Genomic DNA, 22,007 nt, shown 5'->3' with positions numbered 1-22,007 from the left:
TCCAGGTTGCATTAGTGGTTTCATGTTTCTTTGCTTAGAAGACTTTTTTTTTCCTAGAAAAAGTGCTTGATTTATTTTTTCCCCTTTCCTTTTATTTATTTATATATATTTTTTAATTCTCAGTTGGAAAGAAAGAGAGTTCCTGTCCAGATCTTTTTGCTTTCCAGCCTGGGAGCAGGATAATCTTTGATGCAATCACGGTTTCTCCAGGCAGCCTGCGTGATCTCCAATAGACATCTGTAAGACAAGGTGGAGATCATTTCAAAATGCATCACTTTCTTCTCCCCAGAAGTGCCTATTCTGACTTCTCACACATCAGCACAACCCGTCCAGGCACCTGCCTCGAGTTTCCTCGCTGCTGCAGCCTGTGTGGGTGGCACAGCCCATCCACCCACAAGCAGCCCGTGCCACCGAGCCCTCCTTTTACCCTTTCCTTTCCCAAAACCTCCGTGGGAGATGCCGCAGATAGCACAGCAGCTGCACCGTCGGCGGTGGCAGTGCCCCCACGACCGGTGCCGCGTGTCCCACTCGGAGGTCTGGCTGCTGCTGGTTATCTGGCAGGGCTTTGCGCCTCCCTGCTGCCCTGCCAGGCTGGTCCAAGCACAGCTGGATGCCTCTTCCGTGGGGCTGCCATTACCTCCACCACCGCAGACATCAGCCTGAGGTACTGGGCTGGACCAAGCAATCAATCTCTAATTGCCACATCCCTTTGTAGAGCAAACAGCCCAAAAGGGAAGAGAAGGGAATAAAAGCAAGAGCTTCCTTTAGCCCACCGCAGATGGCTTGCGAGAAGTGTTGGGTGAAAACAACCCCCTGTAGCCCCTTGCTCCGTCCCTCTCGCAGAGGAACGAGCCGGGAATTTCATGCAGGATGAGCAACCACCAAACAGTCCCTACAGGTCCGCCGAGGACCACAGCTCGCCGAGCGGCTGCTTGTTTACCTGCCGCCCATTTCCATGGCGTGGGCGTGCAGCCGCATTCCTGGCAGCCCCGGCTGGTCCCCGCCTGCCCGACCCGTCCGCGTGCCACCGGTGGAGCCCGAAGCCGACGTTTGGCAGCAGAGCTGCAGATCGCCGGCGCGATTGCTGCAGGAAACGCTGCCAAGGATGCTCAGCGCCGCGCTGGGCTTACTTAAGCAGCCAGCTCAGCAGCTGGGGTGTAAATCGGCGTGGGGATTTTGCTGCCGGTGGATGGATGGGGATTTACACCGCGATGGGGTCTGACTGGCAGGTGGGGGCTGAGATCTGGGGATGTGCAGCATTGTGGGGCTTTCCCAGTGGGTAACTCAAAGAAGGGGCTCAGTTGAATGCTCCCAACCCTTTTCCCTACCCAACAGCCCTGGAAATATCCCGGGGGAACAACCTTCCTCAGCTTTCACGTCCTGCTAACCAATGTGGATGCATCCCTCCTGCAGAGCCGTGCTTGGAGGCGGCTGCACCAGCGGGGCCCGGCGCTCACCAGGCAGCTCTCAGCCAAGCAGGACGTGCCCTCTGCTTCTTGAACACGTCAGTGACGACTTTCTGTTGCTTTTTCTTTGTGCCATGCTGATGGTGAGCACATGCACTCTGCAAGTGCACACCTCCTGGGCTTGCAGCAGCCGCGGGGACGCGGGGCAGAGCGGGGGAAGCTGGACCTGCCCAGCCTGGTGGGACTGGGCCGGGCAGGGGAGTTGATGCCAGCATTTTTCTGGGGGATGCTGAAGTAGCTGCACTTCAAAGGCTCAGGAGGTGTCCACGTCGCCTTCGGCTCTGCCAGCCCACGGCTGGGCTGGAAGCTGCTTGTGTCAGCAGCCGGAGCGGGGAGACAACCCGGGCTGGGGCTGCCGGCCAGGATCAGCACCCACATCACCCAGCCTTCCCCTGCTGCTCCCCCACCCCAGGGTGTCCCCAGAGGCACTCAGAGACCACGGGTTTTCTCTCTACCTGCGCCTGCAAGCAGCCAGAGGTGTCGATTTGGGCACATCCCTTCTCCTGTCCCAGGCTGTTTGCTGCATGGCCGTGTTGTGTGCCCTGCGCTGAGCCCTGCCACAGCAGGGAGCCGAGGCCAAAGGCAGCCCCTGGTCCACGTCGCCCCCCCAAGAAGTGGCCCTGCAGGTAGGCAACATCCCTGTGAGTTAGCCTTATGGGTGCACGAGGGTTTAGTAGAGCAGGATGCCTCTGTCGCTGCGCTCTTCCTCTCCGAAAGGGCCACGTTACGTAAAAAGCAGAAATTCCCACCTTAATGGTGGCTGAATTATTTAAATGGGTCTGTTTGCTAATGTGATTGACTCCAACCAACAGCGCAGGTTGGGCTGTAATTATGGGAAAACAATCAAATCTCTATCTGGGTTCAAACCCTACTGGTCCTGCTGCTTTTTCTGTGCTACAGCAGAACCTGCTCAGCAGCTTCAGCCGCGCTGTGCCTCCTTTCTGCTGCCGGGGCAAAGAATCGCAAACCAGCAGAGCCAGTCGGACTGCAAAGAAAAAATTATGGCTTATTGTCTGTGCGAGTTCACCCACACTGCTCACTTCTGCCTCCCGTGTCCCAGGTGACTGTCCTGATCCCGGCTTAGCTGAGCCACAGGAGTCGAGGGAGAGACACCCAGGGGCAGTCCCCCGCCGTGAGTATGGTGCCCGCACCGATTTTTATCTGTCCCCTGGTACCCGGCGCACGGAGCTGGGGAGGGAGCTTGGGGGGGGCTGTGCCTGGAGAAGTGCCCCAAAACCGCACAGCAGCGCTCCGGGGAGTGCTGTCACTTGGTGCCGGCAGCAGGAGCCTGGCCCTGCTCCCATCCGAGGGGCAGTGGCACGGATTTGCTTGCTTTTCGGTCCCCTCTCTGGGCTCACGGAGGAAATTTGGGTTTTCCTCGCAGGCGGGGAGCTGCAGGCGTGCTGCAGAGCGGTGGCTCTGGAGCTGCAGGGAGCGGGCGGAGGGGTCAGCAGGGAGCAGGGCTGAGCCTGCCCAGCACCACTGGGCTCAGCTCGCCAGCAAACCCTTCTCCTCTGGCCTCTCCATCTGGGCGGGAAGGGCGGTGGGAAGTCGCTGGGATTCGAAATGCAAAGAAATGGCATCCAGCTCACGCTCGGGATGAGTGCAGTGCCTGCACGAGTGGCGGGGCAGGTTACGGTGTCGGGGTGTGTGCCAGTAGTCGGGAGTCCGGTCACATTTACATTTAAAGAGCAGGGACCGGAGGCTTTCTCTGAGCAAATATCCGGGGCTGTGACAAAGCCGCGTCCTCGGTCACACCGGGACAAGCCACAGGAGCACGGGGCTTTGTGGCAGTGCCTGTCCTGGGCAGGTGGCACCGCTGCCCTGGGTGTCAGCACCCAGCTCCTGGGGCATCGCCCCGTTTCACCCCTTCCATGCAGCATCTCACACTGGGCTGCACCAAACCACTCACGCACTCAGCAGCAGATAGCTTCCAATGGGGTTGTCACGCTCCCTTCCCATCCCCGTTTTCCCACCCTAAATTGACCACATCTCTATTGCCAGGGCTATGGAGCAGCCCACAGGCTGCAGTCCCCTCCCTGCTCTCCCCTCCCTTAAATCCAGGCTGAAGGATGTGATGGGGGGGTGAGGGGGGCGCTGTGTCTGCACGTGTTGCTTTTGCTGCTTTTGCTGCTGGGATGGTCCCACGATGCAGAAAGGCCTGAAAATGCTCACAGGGGAGCCAAGCACACATCCTCCCGTGTGCTCTGGTGGAGGACACAGGACACTCGCACGTGGTATTGTTTCAAAAGCCAGCCTGGGCAGCAAAGTGTCCCCATCAGCAATGTGTCACCAAGCATTTGGGACAAACAGATGCCTCAGCCCATAAAAATGCCTGGCTGAAGCTGTCCTGCTGGGATGGCACCGTGCGGGGCAGAGCCGTGGTGCCACAACAGGGCTAAAGCCCAGGCAGAGCGGAGCTCCCTGCAGAGCCCTGGAGAGGGTCAAGCACCCCTTTATCTTTAGATGCAGCAGCCAGGGGAGAAAGCGTGGTTCTGTACAAGCCTAAGAGTAGCAGAAGAGAATAGCTGGGCATGCAAATATTTCCCAAAGACGGCATCTTCCCCTGCACTTTGCCCCCGATGCGCTCAGCAGCGGCGAGGGAGCACAAGTCCCAGCTAGCCTGCAAACTGCGCCGCGGCGGGGGCTGAGGCAGGAGCTGCCGGGCTCTGCTGCAAAGCTGCCTGCAGCTGGGGGCTGCTGTACGGGGCTAGGAAGGCACAGCCTGGCTGGATGAGGCCGGGTGGGTTTTTTCCTCCAAATCTGAGGCGTCGGGCACTTTACCTCCACTAGACTTCCCATCTGTTCTGCCATGAGCTGCAGGAATTCCTGCAGGATGGAGATTTAGGGGAATTAGTCATTGGCATCTTTGATCAAAGCTTCTCCAGGACTTCTGGAGGCAGCTCCTTTATTCCTGTCCCGCTTCCCCACGAGCGTGCTCCTGTACCACTACTCTCAGTGATGGGAACCTGGCTCCCACACCTGGCCAGGAGCAGAAAGCATCCACCCTTCCTGCCCCGCTTCTGCTCGACCTGAGGAGACCTCGTCTGCATGACAGCCGAAATCCTCTTGTTGCTCAAATTGCCAAAAGGAACCTTTAAAGCAGAGAACCAAGATCCAGAGATTTACTCCACTGTTGCTTTGGAAGAGCCGTGAGGAATGTGCAGGGAAACCCAAGGCGTGAGCTCTTGCCCAAGAACAGAGCAGCGAGTGCAGCTCATGTGGAGCAGATCCCTGCAAACAAAAGGGCCCCTCACAGCACCCCAGCAAACCCCTCACCCCAAATCAGGCACCAAATCCCCCATCGGGGCATCGCCATCAGCAGGGGACCTGGATTTAATATAGGGGGTTTAATATAGCTCCCGGGGAGGAGAAGCACCGCGGCTCTCTCTCCCCCAGCCAAGTGCAACCAGCACCCAGTAAGGTTTTGCAGGACTGAACGTTTCTTATTATAAACAGCACCAAAGAGAAAAGCTGGTTCAATTAAGGACTTCACTATCTGTGTTGTATCCAGGGGAGAGAGATTTATTCTTTTCGTTTGTGTTAGACTGGCTCACGATGGCCGTGCACACTGTGCCACAGCAGGGACAGAGGTGCCGGTTTATGCGAGCGTGGTTAACAATGGATTTTCACACCCCTCATCCCATACAAGACCTGCTTGCTCGTGCAGGACCGCAGATGCCCACAGCAGCTGGTTTCCAGCAGCTGGCCCAGCAGAGGCGAGCCCCCGAGGTGTCCCGGTGCTGCTGCAGCCTCGCTCAGCCCCCAGCAGGGTGAGAGCAACCCAGGAGCTTTGCGGGATAAAACCCAGGAGCTTTGCAGGATAAAACCCAGGAACCTTGCAGGATAAAACCCAGGGCAGAAACAGGCTCCCCATCCACCAGGAGCAGCGTGGGCTCCAGGGCATGTTGCTTTCGAGGTTTTCTTCCATCGAGGAGGGGAGAACAGGACCAAAGTGCTACAATGCACGCAGCGTAACAGGGCCATGGGCTGACTCCATCGCTCCCCAGCTCCCCAGGGCAGCTCCTTCCCGTCCCCCCAGCTTTTTTTTGGGAAGGGGGAGGCCAAGGGAGCGTTGGGTTCTTTGGGTGCTTTGGGCTGGGAGGAAGCAACTGCGCCTCTGCTCCCGACAGAGCCTTGAGCTATTCCCTGAGCCTCACCGCTTCTCAATTAAAACACCTGAAAAACGCGATAATGCTTCATTACCCACTTCCCAGAGCATTTTGAGGTGTTAATTAAGCAATGTTTATAGAAGCTGTGGTTATCCCGAGATGCACAGGCAGATAAGTGACTATTTTCATTCATATTCTGAGCCCTCGTGCAGGCACACAGACTTGCCCTCACTCCCCGTGCATCCACCCAAAGCCCACCGTGCCCTGAGCAGCATCACGGCACGGCCAGAGGGTCCAAATGTGGCCACCCCATGTGGGGAGCAGGGTGGAAATTTGCTGCTAAACCTCATCAAAGCAACAGGGAGCTGCTGATGGCAGGGACAGGAGGGCAGGAGGGCAAAGCCCCCTTCCCAGCTGGGGAAGGTGCAAGGACAGATCCTGTAAATGCCCGCCTCAGTCCCATAAATGCTCACCCCCTATATTAAATCCAAAGTCCAGTTCCCGGGCATGTTCACGGATTGCAGACGACCAGCCTCTCCTGTCATAGGGATCCCACAACCGCATTGCTGCACACATCAGGTGGGGTATTTGGGGCAGTAATAACGTTATTGAATGAAATCCACATTGCTTTGGTGGCTGCCACAGGGGTTAGAGAAGCAGAAGCTGCCTCCAAAAGGGCCACACTGGTGGGGGAGAAGCTGAGCTGCTGCTTTCACTATGGCAGGGGCTGTGTTGTATTATGGCAACACAGACTTTATGGGGTTTAAGTAAATAGGTGCGCAGGTTGGGACTTGAGGCTGGATTCTCCCCTGTTCTCGCCCTGAAATGGGGCACATCTACCCACCCTTGAGCAGGGCAGCATATCCCCTGTGCCCTGCAGCCCCATGTCAGCCTGTGCCACTGTCCCTCATTTGCAGCAATGGGCAAGCGTTACAGAGAGCTGCAGGAAACCCAAAGGGCTGGAGAGGCGGCTGCAGCCTCGTGGCCCCTCTGGGGCTCAGGATGGCCTGGGAGCCAGCATCCCCAGCCAGCACCACAGGCCAAAAACTGGTGCAGGTGACCCTGGGGCAGGGGGTCTGCAGCGAGGGCTGGCTGCAAACCACCCCCGGGCTGCTCTTGGTGCTGGTGGAGCCTCACAGAGCAGCAGCCCGGCTTCATCGAGGATTTTCGGGTTGTGCGAGGCGGAGGTGAGAGCTGAAGTTGCTCCTCCTGTCCCTCCTGTCGGGGGGGGTTGCAATGTGCCAGCCCCCACCCAGCAGCCACACACACAACCGGTGTGCAGAGAACAAGTGCTTGGTGGGACAGCCTGTGCCACGTTCATCGGCCGTACAAATAAATAATTGCCAGCAGAAATAAACTCCCCCAAATCTGCCAAGTGCACAGTTCATCAGCAAAGCAGATCAGCTTCACGCTGGCCTGCAAAATACTCCTGGCACTGCAGATTTTCCATGAGTGATCAGGCGGCTTTTCTGAGTATAAATTCAATTTATGCTTCTAAAATTAGAACAGGAACATAGCGGGGTAGCCAAGAGAAGAAAGTTTGGGTAGTGAGAGCAGTGCTGCCCAGCAGTCACACAGCGAAAGGTACAGTGCATAAACCCAACGTGAAGCTGAACCACTGCTGATGGGGAAATATCTGATTGTAAATCCATTAAGCTCAGCTGATCCGACAGTGCCAGAACTTCAGAGTCCCGAATTTATTTTTTTTTAATGACTTAAGCTCATTTAGCTAATGAGCTGCTTTATTCTTCTGGGAAGGACATGGTGCTGAGGGTGAGGATGCGAGCACCGCTGGCTGTGCCGGGGATGGGAAGGAGAGGCCAGAGCCCCTGGGAACCTGGGAACCTCAGGGAGCCCTGCCCGAGCCCACCCCTTCCCAAACCCCATGGCAGCGGGTAGGAAACACCCTCCCCATGGCTCTCCCTCCCCAAGAAAGAGGAAGGAAGGCGCACAGAGAGCAAGGGAGTGAAGCTATCACTGGCCCCGGTGCTTTTTCCAAAGCAGCCAGATTTAGGGGCTGGCGGGGGAGCTCCCCAACCCTGGGTCTGTGTTAGCAGAGGGCACCCGTCACTGTGAAATACACCCGGCCCCACGACGGGGCCGCATCCAGCGCCGCCGGGTGTATATTAATGGTGACAGCTCAGGAAAGGGCTCAGAGCTGTAAATGAAACCCCTGTCTCGGGGTCTCTGTGCTCTGGTCTTCATCAATAAATCTCCCTCGATAAATCCTCCCGAGTGGGGCGGAGGAGCAGGGGGCCGCGGCTTCGCGCCTTGGCTGGTGCACACAGGGTGAGAAGGGAGCACATCAAAACTGCTGAGAGCCCGGGCTGTCTGCAGGGCTGCTCCGCCAGGGCAAAAGGATGGATCCTGGGTACAGAAATGTGGGGGCTGATGCTCCCCAACATCTCCTTGTAACTGTGGGTGTGCACAGACCAGACACCCAATTTCCTCTCCAGGTCCTCCCCAGTCCCATGTGCAGGTCCCATGTGCAGACAGGGACGGATGCTGGCAGCTCAAAAAGCACCAAACTTTGCAAGAGCTTTCCCATGCAAAGGCCCAGGACCAAAGCCCCAGGCAGGTCGCGCATCCCCTGCTGACTCAGGGGTGCTGAGAAGATCAGGATGAGGAGTCCCAGCCTCTCTCCAGCCACAGCTGCAGCTGTGCGCGGGGAGCAGAGCAGCTGCCCACACCCCAGCCAAAATTACAGCCCCGGATCCTGACCTGCCAGGCTCTGCCCACGGCGCTGAGTCACCGCAGCTTCTCGCGGCACTGCTGGGAGGGCTCTGCCCCATGGCCCATGGGGACCTGGCCCCATATCCTGCCTGCCCCCAGCTCCCACCACCACCAAGCCCAAATCTGCCTGCCCGGCTGCAGGCTGGCACGAGGCGAAATGGGACGTGACTTTCCCGGGACATCCCAGCTGCAGACCGAAATGCCCTGGTGCTGCTTGAGATGCCAGCAGGGTGGGGAAGGTGACAGCAGGACAGGGCAGCGCTGGGGACGGCAGCGTGGGCAGGGGCTGATCCAGCACCAGGGAGAGCCGACGGGAGCCCACGCTCCCTCAGCGGCTTCGCTTCCAGGTGCAAAACCTTCCCACCTTGCAGCGCTGGTAACGAGTGCCTGAGCACTTCAAAGCCTGCCCAGCCAGCACACGGGGTTGCAGCCCTGAGAGGCGGTGGAAAATCTCACCACCTGCCCCTCGCCCCAGGCAGCACCCAATTCAGGACTCAGCAATCCCCAGAAGCTGCCAGCTACACCGAGGGAGCTCTCGTTAACATCTTTTTGTCGGGGTTTTTTGGGGAGATGAGCTGGGTGTAATTTCACCTGGCTCGTTATTAAGCTATGGTTCTTGAGGTTGAGCAGGAGAGATCGGTTCCCAATCCCATTTCACGGTGGCTGATCCCGAGCCAGCCTGTTAGCTGTGCGAGCCGCAACAAGCCACGCTGCGCTCGGGAGCGCACTGCGGGCTGCGAGGGAGCACCCAGCCCTGGGAAAGGCAGCTTTGTGCCCAGGGAAGGGAGAGCAAAGCTCTTTGGGCCTTCTTTGTTCCCCAAAACAGCAAAATCTCTGGTCTATTTGTACAAGACTTGCTCAAAAGCCAAGGCAAGCTTCTTAGTTTAGCGTCCAAGGAGCCCGGTTTGCAGTGGAGCCCTGATGCACCCCGGCTCTCTTCGGGTCGCCATCTCGCCAAGCCGAGCGTGGGGAGAGCACACAAGCCGAGCTTGCTGCTTGTGCTCACCGGCGCGTGCCTCATTTCTTTTTAAAATCAGACCCTTTAGGGGAAAGTTTCTTCTTCCAGCTCTGCATGCCCACATCTTGCATATGCAGGCGATCAGGCACACCTCTGCTCTGCATGCAGATAAAGGCGCGCGGGTGCCGGCAGGGAAGGGGAGCGTGCGGAGGCTGCGAGGCTCTCCCCGTGCTGCCGTGGGGCTGCAAAACTCCAGTCCTGACAGCTCCGCTCCAGCCCATCACCTCTGAGACACAGAGGGGCAGATTTCTCCCCGTTAATATCCGCGTGGCTTAAGTGGCTTTGTCGGGAAGGGGATTAATGGCCATGATTCAGCCACCCGCCGTGATGTTTCATGGGTTTGCACAGCTCCCACGTGGTGATGCTGAAGGCTCCCACGGGGATGTCCCTCTTCTCGTGGTGCAGCTCGGGTGCTCCCTGGGTGTGCAAGGCTTTGCTGGCACACCCAGAGGGTGCTTCCTGGGTGCCCAGGTCGCACACTCCTCCTGCCCAAATGCAGGGTGAGAGCCCTCTGCGGTGCCCTGCAGCGATGCCGCTTTCCAAGCCATCGCTCTTCTGCTTTGTCTCTGGTCCCAGCCCTGATCTGATGCAGGTTGGACAGCTCTGAGAGTCCTCCTCCTGGTGAGCATGCTACTTTTGTTCCATGTACGGGTTAGCAAATTATTTTACTTTCTGCAGTTGGGCAGGTATTTCTTTGTCCTGTTTCTAAGGCTTTGCAAAACACCATATACACAAGATATATATCTGTATATATATATATATATATTTTTTTTTTTTGATGGACACTTTTTCTGTTCTAGGCTAAAATCTGAATAATTTAAAAGAGAAGGACATCCTTATACTGGAAGCAGGCAATTCCAACACAGCCTGGGAGCACGGCACAGCCCTGAACATGACCACGGACACTTTTGCAGAGTTCCTGAACAAGCTCAAGGAAATTCACGAGAAAGAAGTTCAAGGTAGGGCGACACAAGAAGTCTTCTTATAAACTGGCCAAGGTCCATGGTCTGTGACAAGGGTGACTCGTCGGTGTGATGGTGGTGATGCTGTTCCCACCCACGTTCTCCAAAAGTGCTGGGAAAACACCTGGAAGAAAGCAGACGCCAGGGAGGGTTGCGGAAGGGTGCGAGCAGTGAGGAGTACATGTGCTGGGTGTCCTCTCTGAGGCCAGGAGGGTTGGGATATGGCTTGGATACTGAGGGATCAGAGGGAAAGGGGAAAGATGTAATAATCCGTGAGGCAGAAGTAGCCGGAGTTGGAGGCTCTGTTACAGAAAACCTTGGAGTAAGGCTGGATAGTTTATTCCTCTAGGGAGTTTCCTGGTCATACATCATTGAAATAAGAACCACTAGGTTAAGCAAACAAATGCCAAATCCAATTGTTTTCCTATTAAAATAATTCCCAATATCAGCATTATGAACAAAACAACAGCATTTTTGAACAATTCTGGCTTATGAATTCATTCTTGTCTTGTGTAATTTCAGGCCATGTGAGAGTTAGAGAAAACCATTGAGCAATCCAAACCACATGTTTACATCTATTTTGCATAAAATGGATCTGACAAAATGTACCGTCTGCTGATCCATCACCGAAAGCTATTCTTGTTGAGCTGTAAATATTCTCCAAGTTGCTTTGCAGCCCTGACAGCCATAAAACACTGCCCACCTGGGAGATGCCTGGCGTGGCTGAAATAACTGGAAACAAAACTGAAACAGACTTCCCGGGGGTGGAGGGGAAATGCAAACTCATTAAACAGTGGAAATACAAAATGTGCTCCCATTCTGTTCAGCTTTTCCAGTTACATTAAACCGTGCTGCCATTTAGCACAGGCATTAGTCTTTCTCAGGAATTAGGTTTGGAAGCGGTGAGGTTCCTTCCAGATGAGGCACCCTCCTGAACCTAGATTATTGCCTTTTGTGTCTGAGGTGCCACGGAATCTGCACTAATCACCCACCTCTGTCTCTGTTAATTATTGCAGGGCTGCAATCAAAGCTAACGGAGCTGACGACGGAGAAGTGCCGGTGAGCAGTGCCCAGCCCCACGGTGTCCACGTCCTGGCACAGTGCTGGGAGAGGTTCACGCTGCTCAGTTAAACACCTCCCAGGCACTTCTGTGTCTTGAGGAGGTGCCCACCAAGGCCCCGAGCCCCGAGCAGGAGGTTCCCTGATTTAGAGAGCACCGTTTGGCTTTGGGGCTCCACCAAATTTAAGCATTTTGGTGCCTTTCGCAATGCAGGTCACCAGCAGGGGCAGCCAGGGCTGATCCCAGCCCTCCTCCACCCTGCCTGCCCACGGACACAATGAGAAGTTATATTAATTCCTGGGAATTCATTAATTAATTACAGTGCTTCCTTGGAAGCAACAAAACGGGACAAAGCAAGCTGCTGACTCCGAGGGCAGCACCTGGGCTGTTCCCTGGGCTCCAGCTCCAACCCGTTTGTTTTCTGCCCAAGTAAAAGCACTTTGAGCTACGGCAGTGTGAGCAGCACAGCGCGCTCAGAGCAGAAACCTTTCCCATTGACCGGGTGCTGAGGATAAATCCCCAGGTCTGGGGAGAAGCCTGGTAACCCTCTTTTCTTGGGTCTTCTCTCACATTAGCGATGCCCAGAGAATCGAAGAGTTGTTTGCTAAAAACCACCAATTAAGGGAACAACAGAAGGTCCTCAAAGAAAATGTGAAAGTGCTAGAAAACAGGTAAGCTTTCATTTTCAGCTAAGCATTGCTTGGTGGCAGTGAGAGCACTCTCCTAGAGGCACAGTCTGGGTTTTGGTGTCTCCCAAAAGCAGGCTGTAGCACGTGAGCAGCTTTTCCGCCACTTGGAGAGCTGGCACAGGGGAGCTTCCCCAAACCGAGGGGTCGTGGGGCAGGGGTTGGGGAGGTGGAAGCATGGGGCTGCGTGAGTGCTGACAATTTTGCTCACACGTCTCGTGATGGGTTGGGCACACACCCTTCTGCACCTGCGTGGTGCTCGTTTCCCACGGGGATGTGTGGTAACACGCTCCCGGCCATGGGTTTTCATCCAGGCTGCGAGCGGGTCTCTGCGACAGATGCATGGTCACCCAGGAGCTGGCAAAAAAGAAGCAGAATGAGTACGAGACCTCCCACTTCCAGAGCCTCCAGCACATCTTCATTCTCAGTAGGTACCAAGGTCTGCTGTAAGCTTGGCTGTGGCTGGCTGGGTCTTTGCTCAGGTAGTGCCTCTCTTTGATATTTGCATGGGAGCCACTCCAATACCTGCACACTCAGGAGGTGTTTGGTGATGGGGAGGAGGGAGGGAGCGATGGAAGCGTGGAGGTATTGAGAAATGAGATCTGGAAACCGCACATGAAGTACCGGAGCTGGGGGTGGCAGCCCTCCGTATCTCCAGTAAAATGAGAGATAAGGAATAGGGGCTGCAACCCTGCCCCGTGCAGCACCCAAAATTGCAGCTCTCCTCTTGTCTCTTTGCAGCTAATGAAATGAGTCGCCTGAAGGAGGAGAATAAAACTCTCAAGGAAGAACTAAAGAGGCTCCAGAGCCTGGAGTAAGTGCTCTTCTGAGTGTCATTCATGATGTGCAGCACTGGTATTGCAGAGGCCTCCCTGCCATTGAGCAGGGCTGTGTCTGGGTCAGCTCAGAACTTGTGGGTCTTTAGCACCTAATTCCCATGGATTCCTGTAGAAGCTAAGACAGCAAAATACGTGTCACGCTCCAAGTCCTCACTGAGACTTGCTCACTCCCCTCTTCACATGCATCCAAGAGCTGAGCCTTCGGGGAACACGGGTACCCCCACAGGGAACCGAGGATGGGAAGTAAAGCCCTGGGCTGCTCGCCTTGGCCATGGACCTCGCCCTGGGATTTCAGAGCTCCCAGAGCAGCAGCCACAGGCAGCAGGATGAGTCTGGTGCAGGAGGCAGAGCTGCATGCACGGGACCGCAAGGGGCTGTGGGAGAGAGGAGCTGCTCCAGCAGGCTGATGTCCCGGCACAGCGCTGCGCTGAAAGCCAAGCAACCCGTCGGGCGGGCCAATAAATACAAACCCGCTCGTTCCTCAATGTTTAAAGTCCGGGGGAATTAGCATGGAGGGATTAGTTTAGAAATGTGTTTTCTTTGGAGCTCAGAAGCACGACCTGCTTAAAGAGAAGCTCTGACTTCTACGCCCCGATGCTTTTCAAGGCCTGGGGAGTTTCGGAGCTGCCGATCCGGTTGGGTTTGCTGAGCACCAAGTGCGCCAGCTCTGCTTTTCCCTCGGTTGCTGCACAGGAAGATTTTCACCCAAACATCCATGTCTTGGCACAAAGTCCAGCCAGGACTTGATCCATGCCATAGGTGTAGGGCTCAGACCCACAGCAGCTCCCTCCTGGGGAACAAAAGCATCAGCTCCACCAGCTCAAAATGGTGACAGCCCCCAGGCCCTGAATCCACCCCTATGCCAGGCTGAAAGCCCAGGCGGGGACGTACGGGTTCTCACACAGCTCTTGCAACAGCCACGGCTGGCTTTTGGCTTACCCAACGTTGCGGCTTCCCGCGACGTTACCCACGGCCAGGTGGGGAAATCAGACCTTGAGCTGTCGCGCTGGCTCCGTCCCATGCTGCAGACTGCAGCTGAGCCAGTGATAAGCTGAAAGGGAAGGAGGCTGAGGAGCCGGTATAACCACATTGTGTATGAATATGTATATTTATATATCAGGTTCTGTAACTCAGAGCTGCCAGCACAGTGGCTCTCAACCTGGGGATTTCCTTCTCCTGCCCCTTCTCATTCCTTCATGTCCCCTCTCCGCAGGGACAGGACCAAGTGCCCAGGAGCCATCTCCAGAGAGAGCAGCTCCGCGCCCAGCTCCCCCTTGGCCTTACTGTCCCCAGCGAGCCGGAACGCCAGCAGCGAGAGAGGGGCTCCCAGGGCAGCAGAGGAGACCCACCACGATGTGCCGGGGCTTGAGCTGGGTGAAGGTGGGTGCTGCTGCCTCCCACCACCTCTCGAGGTGTTTGCAGCCTTGGTGCCAAGCACACAAGCAGCAGAGGGTCTGCATTCACATGCTGGCTTGAGGCAGAAGGAAATTGTGGCTCTGTGGGACCGTCACGGTGGGTGGCTGTGTCTTTTTTTGCAGAAAAGCCTGCAGGACAGAGAAGCTCTCCAAGCAGTAGGATTTCCCCAAGCACCGTCCTCCAGGAGGCCAGCCTTGCAGAAACGGTGAGTGACAGAGGTAGCATGACGTCCTCAGGTCTTCTCCCCACTATGGTGGTCATCTGTACAGGATCAAGAGGGGTATAAGATGATAGAGAATGAGTAGGAGGCATTTAGGGGGTAAAACAATTAGCCAGAATTGGGCAGCCCACTGTTGCCAAGGCCAGGTAGGGAACCTACCCAATGCCAGGTGCAGAAATCGCCACTATCTACAAGCAAAGCATTTAGGGTTTGGCATAGGCTCCTGTTCCTCATCGTGAGAGCGCACCGCTTTGGTTTGCTCCCATGTTTACCCTCCAAGACAATGCACCCAGCATCCCCGAGTCCTCTGCCCATCATGCTGGTTCCTCTCTTGTTAGGGAAACCTCTGGTCACGGGGAGATCATGCTGACCGACATTTCAGGGCAGCTTATCCTGAGCTATAGTCAGGAACAAGAGGCTGGAGCTCTGTGAAAGATGGAAAAGCCTGGAGAGCATGTGAAATGTGGAGGGTTTGGGTACAGAGTACAAACACGCCACAGCAGCCCTGCCCGAGAGCGTCACAGATGTCTCTCCATCTGCAGCACAATGAATATGGGTATTTTCGGAGGGGCTGGCATTCGGTGGTTGCCGTTGCATGCATTGATGTCAGCCTGCCGTGCCTTTGAAGCACAGCGTGTGTGTCAGCCGAGGGATGCTGAGTGATGGGGTGATATTGGGCACCGGGGGATGAGGCTGCAGGACCTGGAGCCCTGCTCCTCGCCATGGGAACCCAAGCCCACATCCACACCCACACGGATGCTTTCGTTTTGGCACGGGCTCTGCTTACCTGAACGCCACAATAAAACTGAGAGAGCAGGTGAAGTGGGGTTTTGGTAAGGCCGCGGGCAGGCTGCGAGGATAATTAATGGGGATCGCAGGAAGGCTTGGTGACATCTCTGGGTAGGCAGAGAAAAGTCAAGTCAGAACATGTGGTGAGCCCTTTATGGCAGGAGATGGAGATCGTGATGGCCTGGCTTCGGAGCCAGGGCTTTGCTGGAAATACACCCAGCAAATAAGGAATAAAACATGTGATAGGTCCTGCTAGGAAGCATGAAGGGGAACGTTCTGGGGAAAACCGGTAATGTTACAGTTCAGCTGGTGATTGGAATTGTACCAAATCGTTTCTTAGCACCTCTGGGGTGGAAACACGTAAAAGCTGATGGCAAGATGTTATTTGTATGGAGCACCCAGGAGAAGTTTCTGCTCACACTGGCATAGGTCTGGGTAGCACCCAGAGCCCTGCTGTTCACAGCCAAACCGCTCACCCAGAGTTTTCTCCGCAGGCATCCCAGAGGATCTCCAACCAGCTGCACGGGACCATCGCCTTGGTGAGACCCGGCTCCAGACCGTGCCTCCTGGAGAAAAGTCCTTCGGGAGCAGCAGTGTCCCCCCCGGCAAGAAAAACCCCTCTGCCGCTGGAGCGGGAGCGCAGCCCCAGCCTGGAGCCGTGAGTCCCCCGCTCGGGGCTGGTTGTGGGCAGGCATGGGCCGGATCCTTGCCCCTGTCCCTTTTGGGTGGCTGGTATTCGCCCACCTTCTTCTTCAGACATCCTGCAATGCCCACAGCCCCAGGGAAGGGGGGCTGGGGGGGGGGGGTCTCCCAGTTTACACCAGCAACAATGACCGGAATCCAGCCCGACCGGCCCGAGCTCCTGCTCCTTCATCTTCAGACAGCCCCAGCGGGTGCCCGTCCCGCCTGCCCTCCCTGCTGCTCCTTATCTATTCTAATGGGCTTTTCTGCAGGGCTCAGCACCTCCCAGGGCTTCTCCTCCCCGTGGGTTTCAGGGCGCAGAGGGCTAAGCAGAGCCAGCACAGACCGAGCTGCCCGTTGTGGGGGGGACCTGTGGTGCACCCCCAGGGAAAGCCCGCACACGGGGCCCTTGCCAAAAAATAAGTGATAGCTGGGACTCGGTTTGCATGGGCAGGCTCACGCACCGCACTGTGAGAGTCTCCCAGCGGTGATTAGGGGACTGTTCCGCTGTCCTGGAGTGATTTCTTTTATCCCTGTTTCTTTTAGCTATTTAACAGCAACCAAGCCAGACTCACCCAAGCTTGCCTCGTCTTACGAAACCCTAAAACTGACCGCCCGGAAAGAGCAGCTCTGCCTCCTCAACAGGCACTTCTCCCTGCACCAGCTGGGGCTGGCGGGCAACTGCGCCCTGGCCGACAGGGACGGCAGCTTCCCCAGCCACCTGCTCAGGGCCAAAGATGGCGAGGGCAGGATGAGGCCCCCCGACGACTGGGACGACCGCGCTGCCCTGCTCAAGCTCCCCGCCGCCGTGGTGTACATGAGGGACCAGCACCTGGAGGGGAAGCTGCACCTCCTCAAGCACCGGGAGCGGCTGCAGCATCTCCTCCTGCACCAGCGGCAGCAAAGCCAACGGGCCAGGGCGGAGAGTGACCCGAAATCTGTGCCCGAGGAGCGGCCCCTGTCCCCGTGGCCGAGCATCATGGGGGGATGCAAGGAGGAGAGGTCCTTCCTGGAGGATGCCGTGGATGGGAAGGAGGAGAAGGAGCTTTGGCTGAGCCGGGATGTCTCTGAGCACCGAGAAAAGGTGGAGGCGGGGAGGGACTATGGTGCGGACGTACCGCTGGACCTGTCGGATGCTGGCCGCGGCAGGGAAGCAGGCTGGAGGGACTGCCGGGAGCCGCGGGAGGCCGGCAGCCCACGGCCGAGCCCCAGGGGCAGCCCCATGCACGGCCCCTGCGGGCGGCACGGGATGGAGCAGGACGGCTCGCGTCCCCCCAGCCGCTGGCCCAACACTCCCCGGGCACCGCTTGCAGAGCAGCACGGTGCTGCCAAGGAGGAGGAGGAGGAGGAGGAGCAGGAGGAAGAAGCTATGGCGAGTACCATGCAGGTTGGCAACACCCATGGCCCCTTCCTTGCTGTTGGGAGCCCAGTGCTCGGTGTCAGTGTCATTACACCCACCATTAATGTCCCATTCTGAAATGGCCCAGGAATTGGTGGCTTTGCCACGTGTCTGCCGATGGGGTTTTCCACCTGGCTCAGCAGAAAGGCACACAGCAGCCTTTCTCCCTCCACACCAGCTGGTTCTCATCCCTGCATTTGTCACCGTCATCACATAGGGGCTGGGGACAGCCCTTTTCTCCTGCCTGTGAAGGCAGCATTTGTATAGCTAGGGCACCTGTAGGCATTTATGGGATTTTTGCTCTTTACAGCTCGCTCTCTCCCGGACACATCCTACAAGCAAGCCAACGCTGAGCGACCCAGAGGCCCTCACAGAGCCCAGGGTGAGACTGGCTGCCAGTGCACACAAGGGAGAAGCAGGTAAGGAGCCCCAGGCAAGTGTGACATCTGAGAAGGCAAGAGCCAAAGGCACATTCTGCAGTGCGTGGAGGCATCCTACAGCAGGGAACAGCCTGTGCTGGCTGTTGCAACCACCTGCACTCTCTGCAGCCCACAGCAGGTGTTAACCAGCTCAGGAGACCCTTTCAGGGGACCGGGTGCTCCTAGCTCCCCGCTCTTTTGGACCCTCAGGGAATTTGGAGTTTCACCCTGAGCACGGAGGGAGGGATGCTGCTACCCGCAGCAGGCAGGACAGGGAGCACTCTCCCCTTTTCCACGCTCCATCCCCAATAAAAGTCCTTTCCATCCCCAAGCTGAGCAGTGACTCCAGCCTGAGCTGCTCTCTCCTTGCTGACCACTGTGGGGCAGGGGGGCAGTTTTACCCCGTCGGGTGGGAGGCAGCAGCCATGTGGAGCGCAGCGGGAGGCACGTCGGCTGGGACCTGCTCCCTACCGGCCCTACAGGCTTGGCCAGAAAGTTGAGCTCACCTGGATTAGTTGGTCTGGGCGTGTCGGAGTGGTTTGGGAACACTCTCCAGAGCGGGATTTTGCACGGTGGAAAAAAAAAAAGGGGGGGGGAGTCCTCGGTGATTTACATGTTAGGGAGATATCATCATGGCAGAAGAATTTCAGCTGATTACATTCTGGGTGTGGGAAAATGCAGGACTCTCTTCAGCACTCACCTGAAGGTTGACACAAAGCCCAGGAAACAATGCACTGATACTTCTGCGCTTTTCAGTGAACCTTAACCCCCGGAAGGACAGCGTGAGGACGGGGTCAGGCTGCCGGGGCTCTTGGGGTGCCTGAGAGCGGCACCAATGTCCCCCCCTGGGCAGGGGCAGGAGTGAAGCAGCCCTGCCTGCAGCCCCCCTGCCAGACCTGGGTGGGCAGGAGCAGGCTTAGGGCAAGAAGTGATGGGGTGCTCGGGGTGTCAGACACAGCTCTGAGAAGTCTGGGATTTTAAATGCCCCTCGGCTTCATCATCTGCACATGGCCACTGGCTTCGGGACAGTGCTCACCACCTTCTCATAGCAAAGCCCTACAGAGACAGTGTTATTGGGCATCTGTCCCCAGAGTCCCCTGTTTGGTGTCCCCTAAATGTCCATTTCAATAAACAGCCATGGGGACACCAGAGCCCTTCCCTCGGCTGGGAGCACCCAGGGGGAGTGTGGCCTCATCCCTGCTCCATCTCCTCATGTCTTCGTGTTTTTAGGTGCCCTGAATGCAGACACCCAGTAACGAAGAGCCAGTGGCTCTATATCATGCCTGTGAGCTTGTCAGCCCCAGGCCAGCCAAAACCCTTCCTTTCATGTTTCCACAGATGACGACGATGCTGAGTCCGGGCAGCAGGAATCCGATGAGGCAGACACGACGGACAGTGAGGTTGGTTTGCTCTCCCAGCCCCTTGGCTTTGGCTGCCTGGGCCTGGCAGCACCTTCAGACTGGGGATTCCTGTTCTGAGAGGCACTGAGAGGCGCAGGACGGGTTGTCCCTGCCCGGCTCCCTGCGGGGGGTGGTGGCTCTTCCTCTACCAGATGCCAAGCCCCACTTCCACAGTTACCCAACTGGTTGCTGAGGGGTAGCAATGTCGCTCTTTCCAGATAGGTTTCTGAACACCAGCACTTGTCACAACTCTGTGGCCATGGTCACAAAGGTCCTTAGCTGTTAGCGCCATGGAAATTGGGGAAGTTTGTAGGCTGACTGCTCTTCTGCTCGGTGCAGGTGGCTGCCCCTTGTGAGCATGACGTCCTGCAAGAAGCCCAGGCTGAAGGGAAATACTTTTGCACCAAAGACAGAGCTCACGGACTACAAAAGAAGAGGAAAAGAGGACAGGATCCCTGGACAAAAGGTAGGGAGAAGGAGTTCCTCATGCCATCAGCTCAGGGCTACCACCTCAGCTGCTTCCCAAGGGGCAAGCCAAGGGCACCACCATGAACAGATGCCACGCTGCACACAGATTTTGCCCAAGGTGATGCAGCAGAGTCGTTCGGTTCCCTGCAATAAACCACACCGGTTGGCTCTGCAGCCAGAGGAGCCCCTGCTAATGGTTAGCCAGGGGCAGGGTGGGCAGGAGAGCACCCCGGAGCACCTAAGCTAACAGGTCTAAGTCCCCCGTGTTTGCTTAGCTGCTCAGGGAGGAGCCGATCCGAGAAGGCCAAATTCCCAGCAACGAGTTGTTGACACTCGGAGAAAGGTTTCTGCCAGCCCTGTTGATTTTCCAGTGTGGCCGTGGAGGCTTTCCCTGGCTGACAAAGGAATGTGTTGTGCCCACGCTTCCTACAGGTGAATAAGCAGAAAACGACTCCTGATAAGGGTGAGGATAAGCCAGCGTGGCTGTCAAGCCTTAAATATTGCCCTGTCAGAAATATCCTGCTCCTAACCCTCTCTGCACCCTCAGTAAAGAAAGGGCAGTGTTGACCAAATTAAAGATATGTAGAGGCATAAAAGGTCCTTGTCTGATGGTCCAGCACTGCCCCTCGCTCCATGCCCAGCCCTCGGGGGTGGCTGCCAGCTCTGCGAGCCCCACAGCAGCTGGGGGAGGAGAGGATTTACTTGGCAAACCGAGAGGCCCAGAGCAATGGGGAGGAAAAAGGGCCTGTGTCCCCAGGGCAGGCATGTACTTTCTCTGGTGTGGGCCCTCCAGGACTCGATGAAGACACTCAGACTTGTGAGAGGGATTTCTCCTCATCTTTCTGTTGCTGAGCTTTGCTTCCTCCTGTGCAGTCCCTGTTTTGGGACTAGGCCGCAGTGACCTCACAGATGCAAAGCTATTGCTCTGCGGTTAACTCCTATCATCATCTTGCTGTTAGCAGGATCTAAGAAGTCAATGAGAGGAAGGAAGAAAGTCAAAGCTGAACAGTGCTCGGCGGGGATCACAGAAGAGCCAGAGAACTGCTCAGCTGCCAGCCACGACGCCTCCGAGAAGAGCTAAGAGCAGGATGAGGAGCAGCACAGGAGCTGCAGGCCGAAGGAGAAGGCTCAGAGACCTCGGCTTCCCTCCCGCGCTGGGAGAGCTGCTCCTGCCTGATGTGCCAGGAATGAGGGAACTCAGCGGGGCTCTGGAATGAGCAGAGCACCACAAAAGCCTTCACTCAGTGCCCCGGCAGAGGCTCGGCGAGGAAGAGGGCTGCGGGTGAGACCGGGAGCAGCCGGGTGGCTGTGGCGGGGCAGCATACTCCGTGCCCCCCAGCCCTGTGCCCTCCTGCTGGTGCCAGGAGGGGGAGATGCCGCTGCAGCACGGGCCCTGGGCCAGGACCAAATCCTCCTTGGGATTTCATGCTGGGAGAACGGAGCACCCAGACCCCAGGGATATCTCCCTGGTGGCTGCCCAAAGCCTGAGCACCACGGGGTCCTGCTGTCCCCATGCGTGAACCCACATCAATTAAATTCCTATCCAGTTTTCACACAAATCTGCATCTTTTTTGAACAGCAGAAAGCTGATGGCTTTCCTTTCTAGTTTGTGGGGAGCAGGCACAAGGGCTGGGCAGGTGGGACACGTCCCCAGAGAGGGAAGGGAGAAGAGCAGGAGGAGGACGTGCATGTTGCCCCTGCCCATGGTGTCCTGTGTCCCTGCAAGAGCCAGGTAGACAAGTCCCAGCTGCGGCTCAGCAGCTCGCCCTGACCTTGGCAGTGCTGCCAGGAGCTTGTTTTCACTTGGATCAACCATTCTTAAGCAATTTTTCTGATGCGTTATGCATGGGCAAGTTGTCCTTCAGCACCAAGTGATGGGGCTGCTCACTCTCTGTGGCCCAGGATGGGACAAGAAGAGCGGCGGTGAGCATCGCTGCAGCCACAGCATCGCACCAGGGGCCAGGGCTGCTCGCAGCACATGTGCAGAGACCAGAGCCGAAACGGAGGCAGAGGTGCCGGAGACAGTATCTGCCCTGCCTGGTGTTTTTCCACAGCCGTTTGCTTTAGTAGGCACCACTCCTGATTAAATGTGGGTTTGTTTTTAGCAGAGTAAAATAACATTAAAAATAAATAAATAAATAAATAAATAAACGTTTATTTAAAAAAAAAAAGGAAAAAGGAAAAAGAAAATGGGAAAAAAGGAAAAAGAAAGAAAAGAATAAAATAAAACGAAAAAAAGGGGGAAAAAAAAAAAAAAAAAGGAGGGGAGCGGGGCCGCGGTCGGGCAGCGCCGCCTGCTGGGCACAGCCGTGCCGAGCCGTGCCGGGCCGTGCTGCTCC

At 56.6% G+C, this 22,007-nt stretch overlaps 1 protein-coding gene across 3 annotated transcripts; it reads left to right on the top strand.

The window, feature by feature from the left end:
* Positions 1-1,171: 1,171 nt before the first annotated feature.
* Positions 1,172-21,220, top strand: RBBP8NL (RBBP8 N-terminal like). 3 transcript variants are annotated; one of them, XM_040576078.1, is made up of 15 exons: positions 1,172-1,229; positions 2,527-2,598; positions 10,130-10,288; positions 11,308-11,350; positions 11,927-12,022; positions 12,352-12,464; positions 12,779-12,851; positions 14,090-14,256; positions 14,415-14,497; positions 15,796-15,959; positions 16,529-17,354; positions 17,692-17,800; positions 19,139-19,200; positions 19,540-19,666; positions 20,628-21,220. In XM_040576078.1, the coding sequence occupies exons 3-15, from the start codon at positions 10,222-10,224 to the stop codon at positions 20,747-20,749; spliced, it is 2,052 nt and encodes a 683-aa protein (XP_040432012.1). In that variant the 5' UTR covers positions 1,172-1,229; positions 2,527-2,598; positions 10,130-10,221; the 3' UTR covers positions 20,750-21,220. The 3 variants fall into 3 exon arrangements, with proteins under 3 accessions (XP_040432012.1, XP_040432013.1, XP_040432011.1); XM_040576079.1 differs by lacking the exon at positions 1,172-1,229 and having other exon boundaries at positions 2,442-2,598; positions 20,631-21,220; XM_040576077.1 differs by lacking the exon at positions 1,172-1,229 and having other exon boundaries at positions 2,442-2,598.
* The last annotated feature ends 787 nt before the right edge of the window (positions 21,221-22,007 follow it).

Source organism: Cygnus olor, chromosome 16 (genome assembly GCF_009769625.2).
Source record: "Cygnus olor isolate bCygOlo1 chromosome 16, bCygOlo1.pri.v2, whole genome shotgun sequence".
Taxonomy (NCBI): domain Eukaryota; kingdom Metazoa; phylum Chordata; class Aves; order Anseriformes; family Anatidae; genus Cygnus; species Cygnus olor.
Note: the sequence above shows the minus strand (reverse complement) of the source record. Positions and strands in the feature narration are given on the sequence as shown.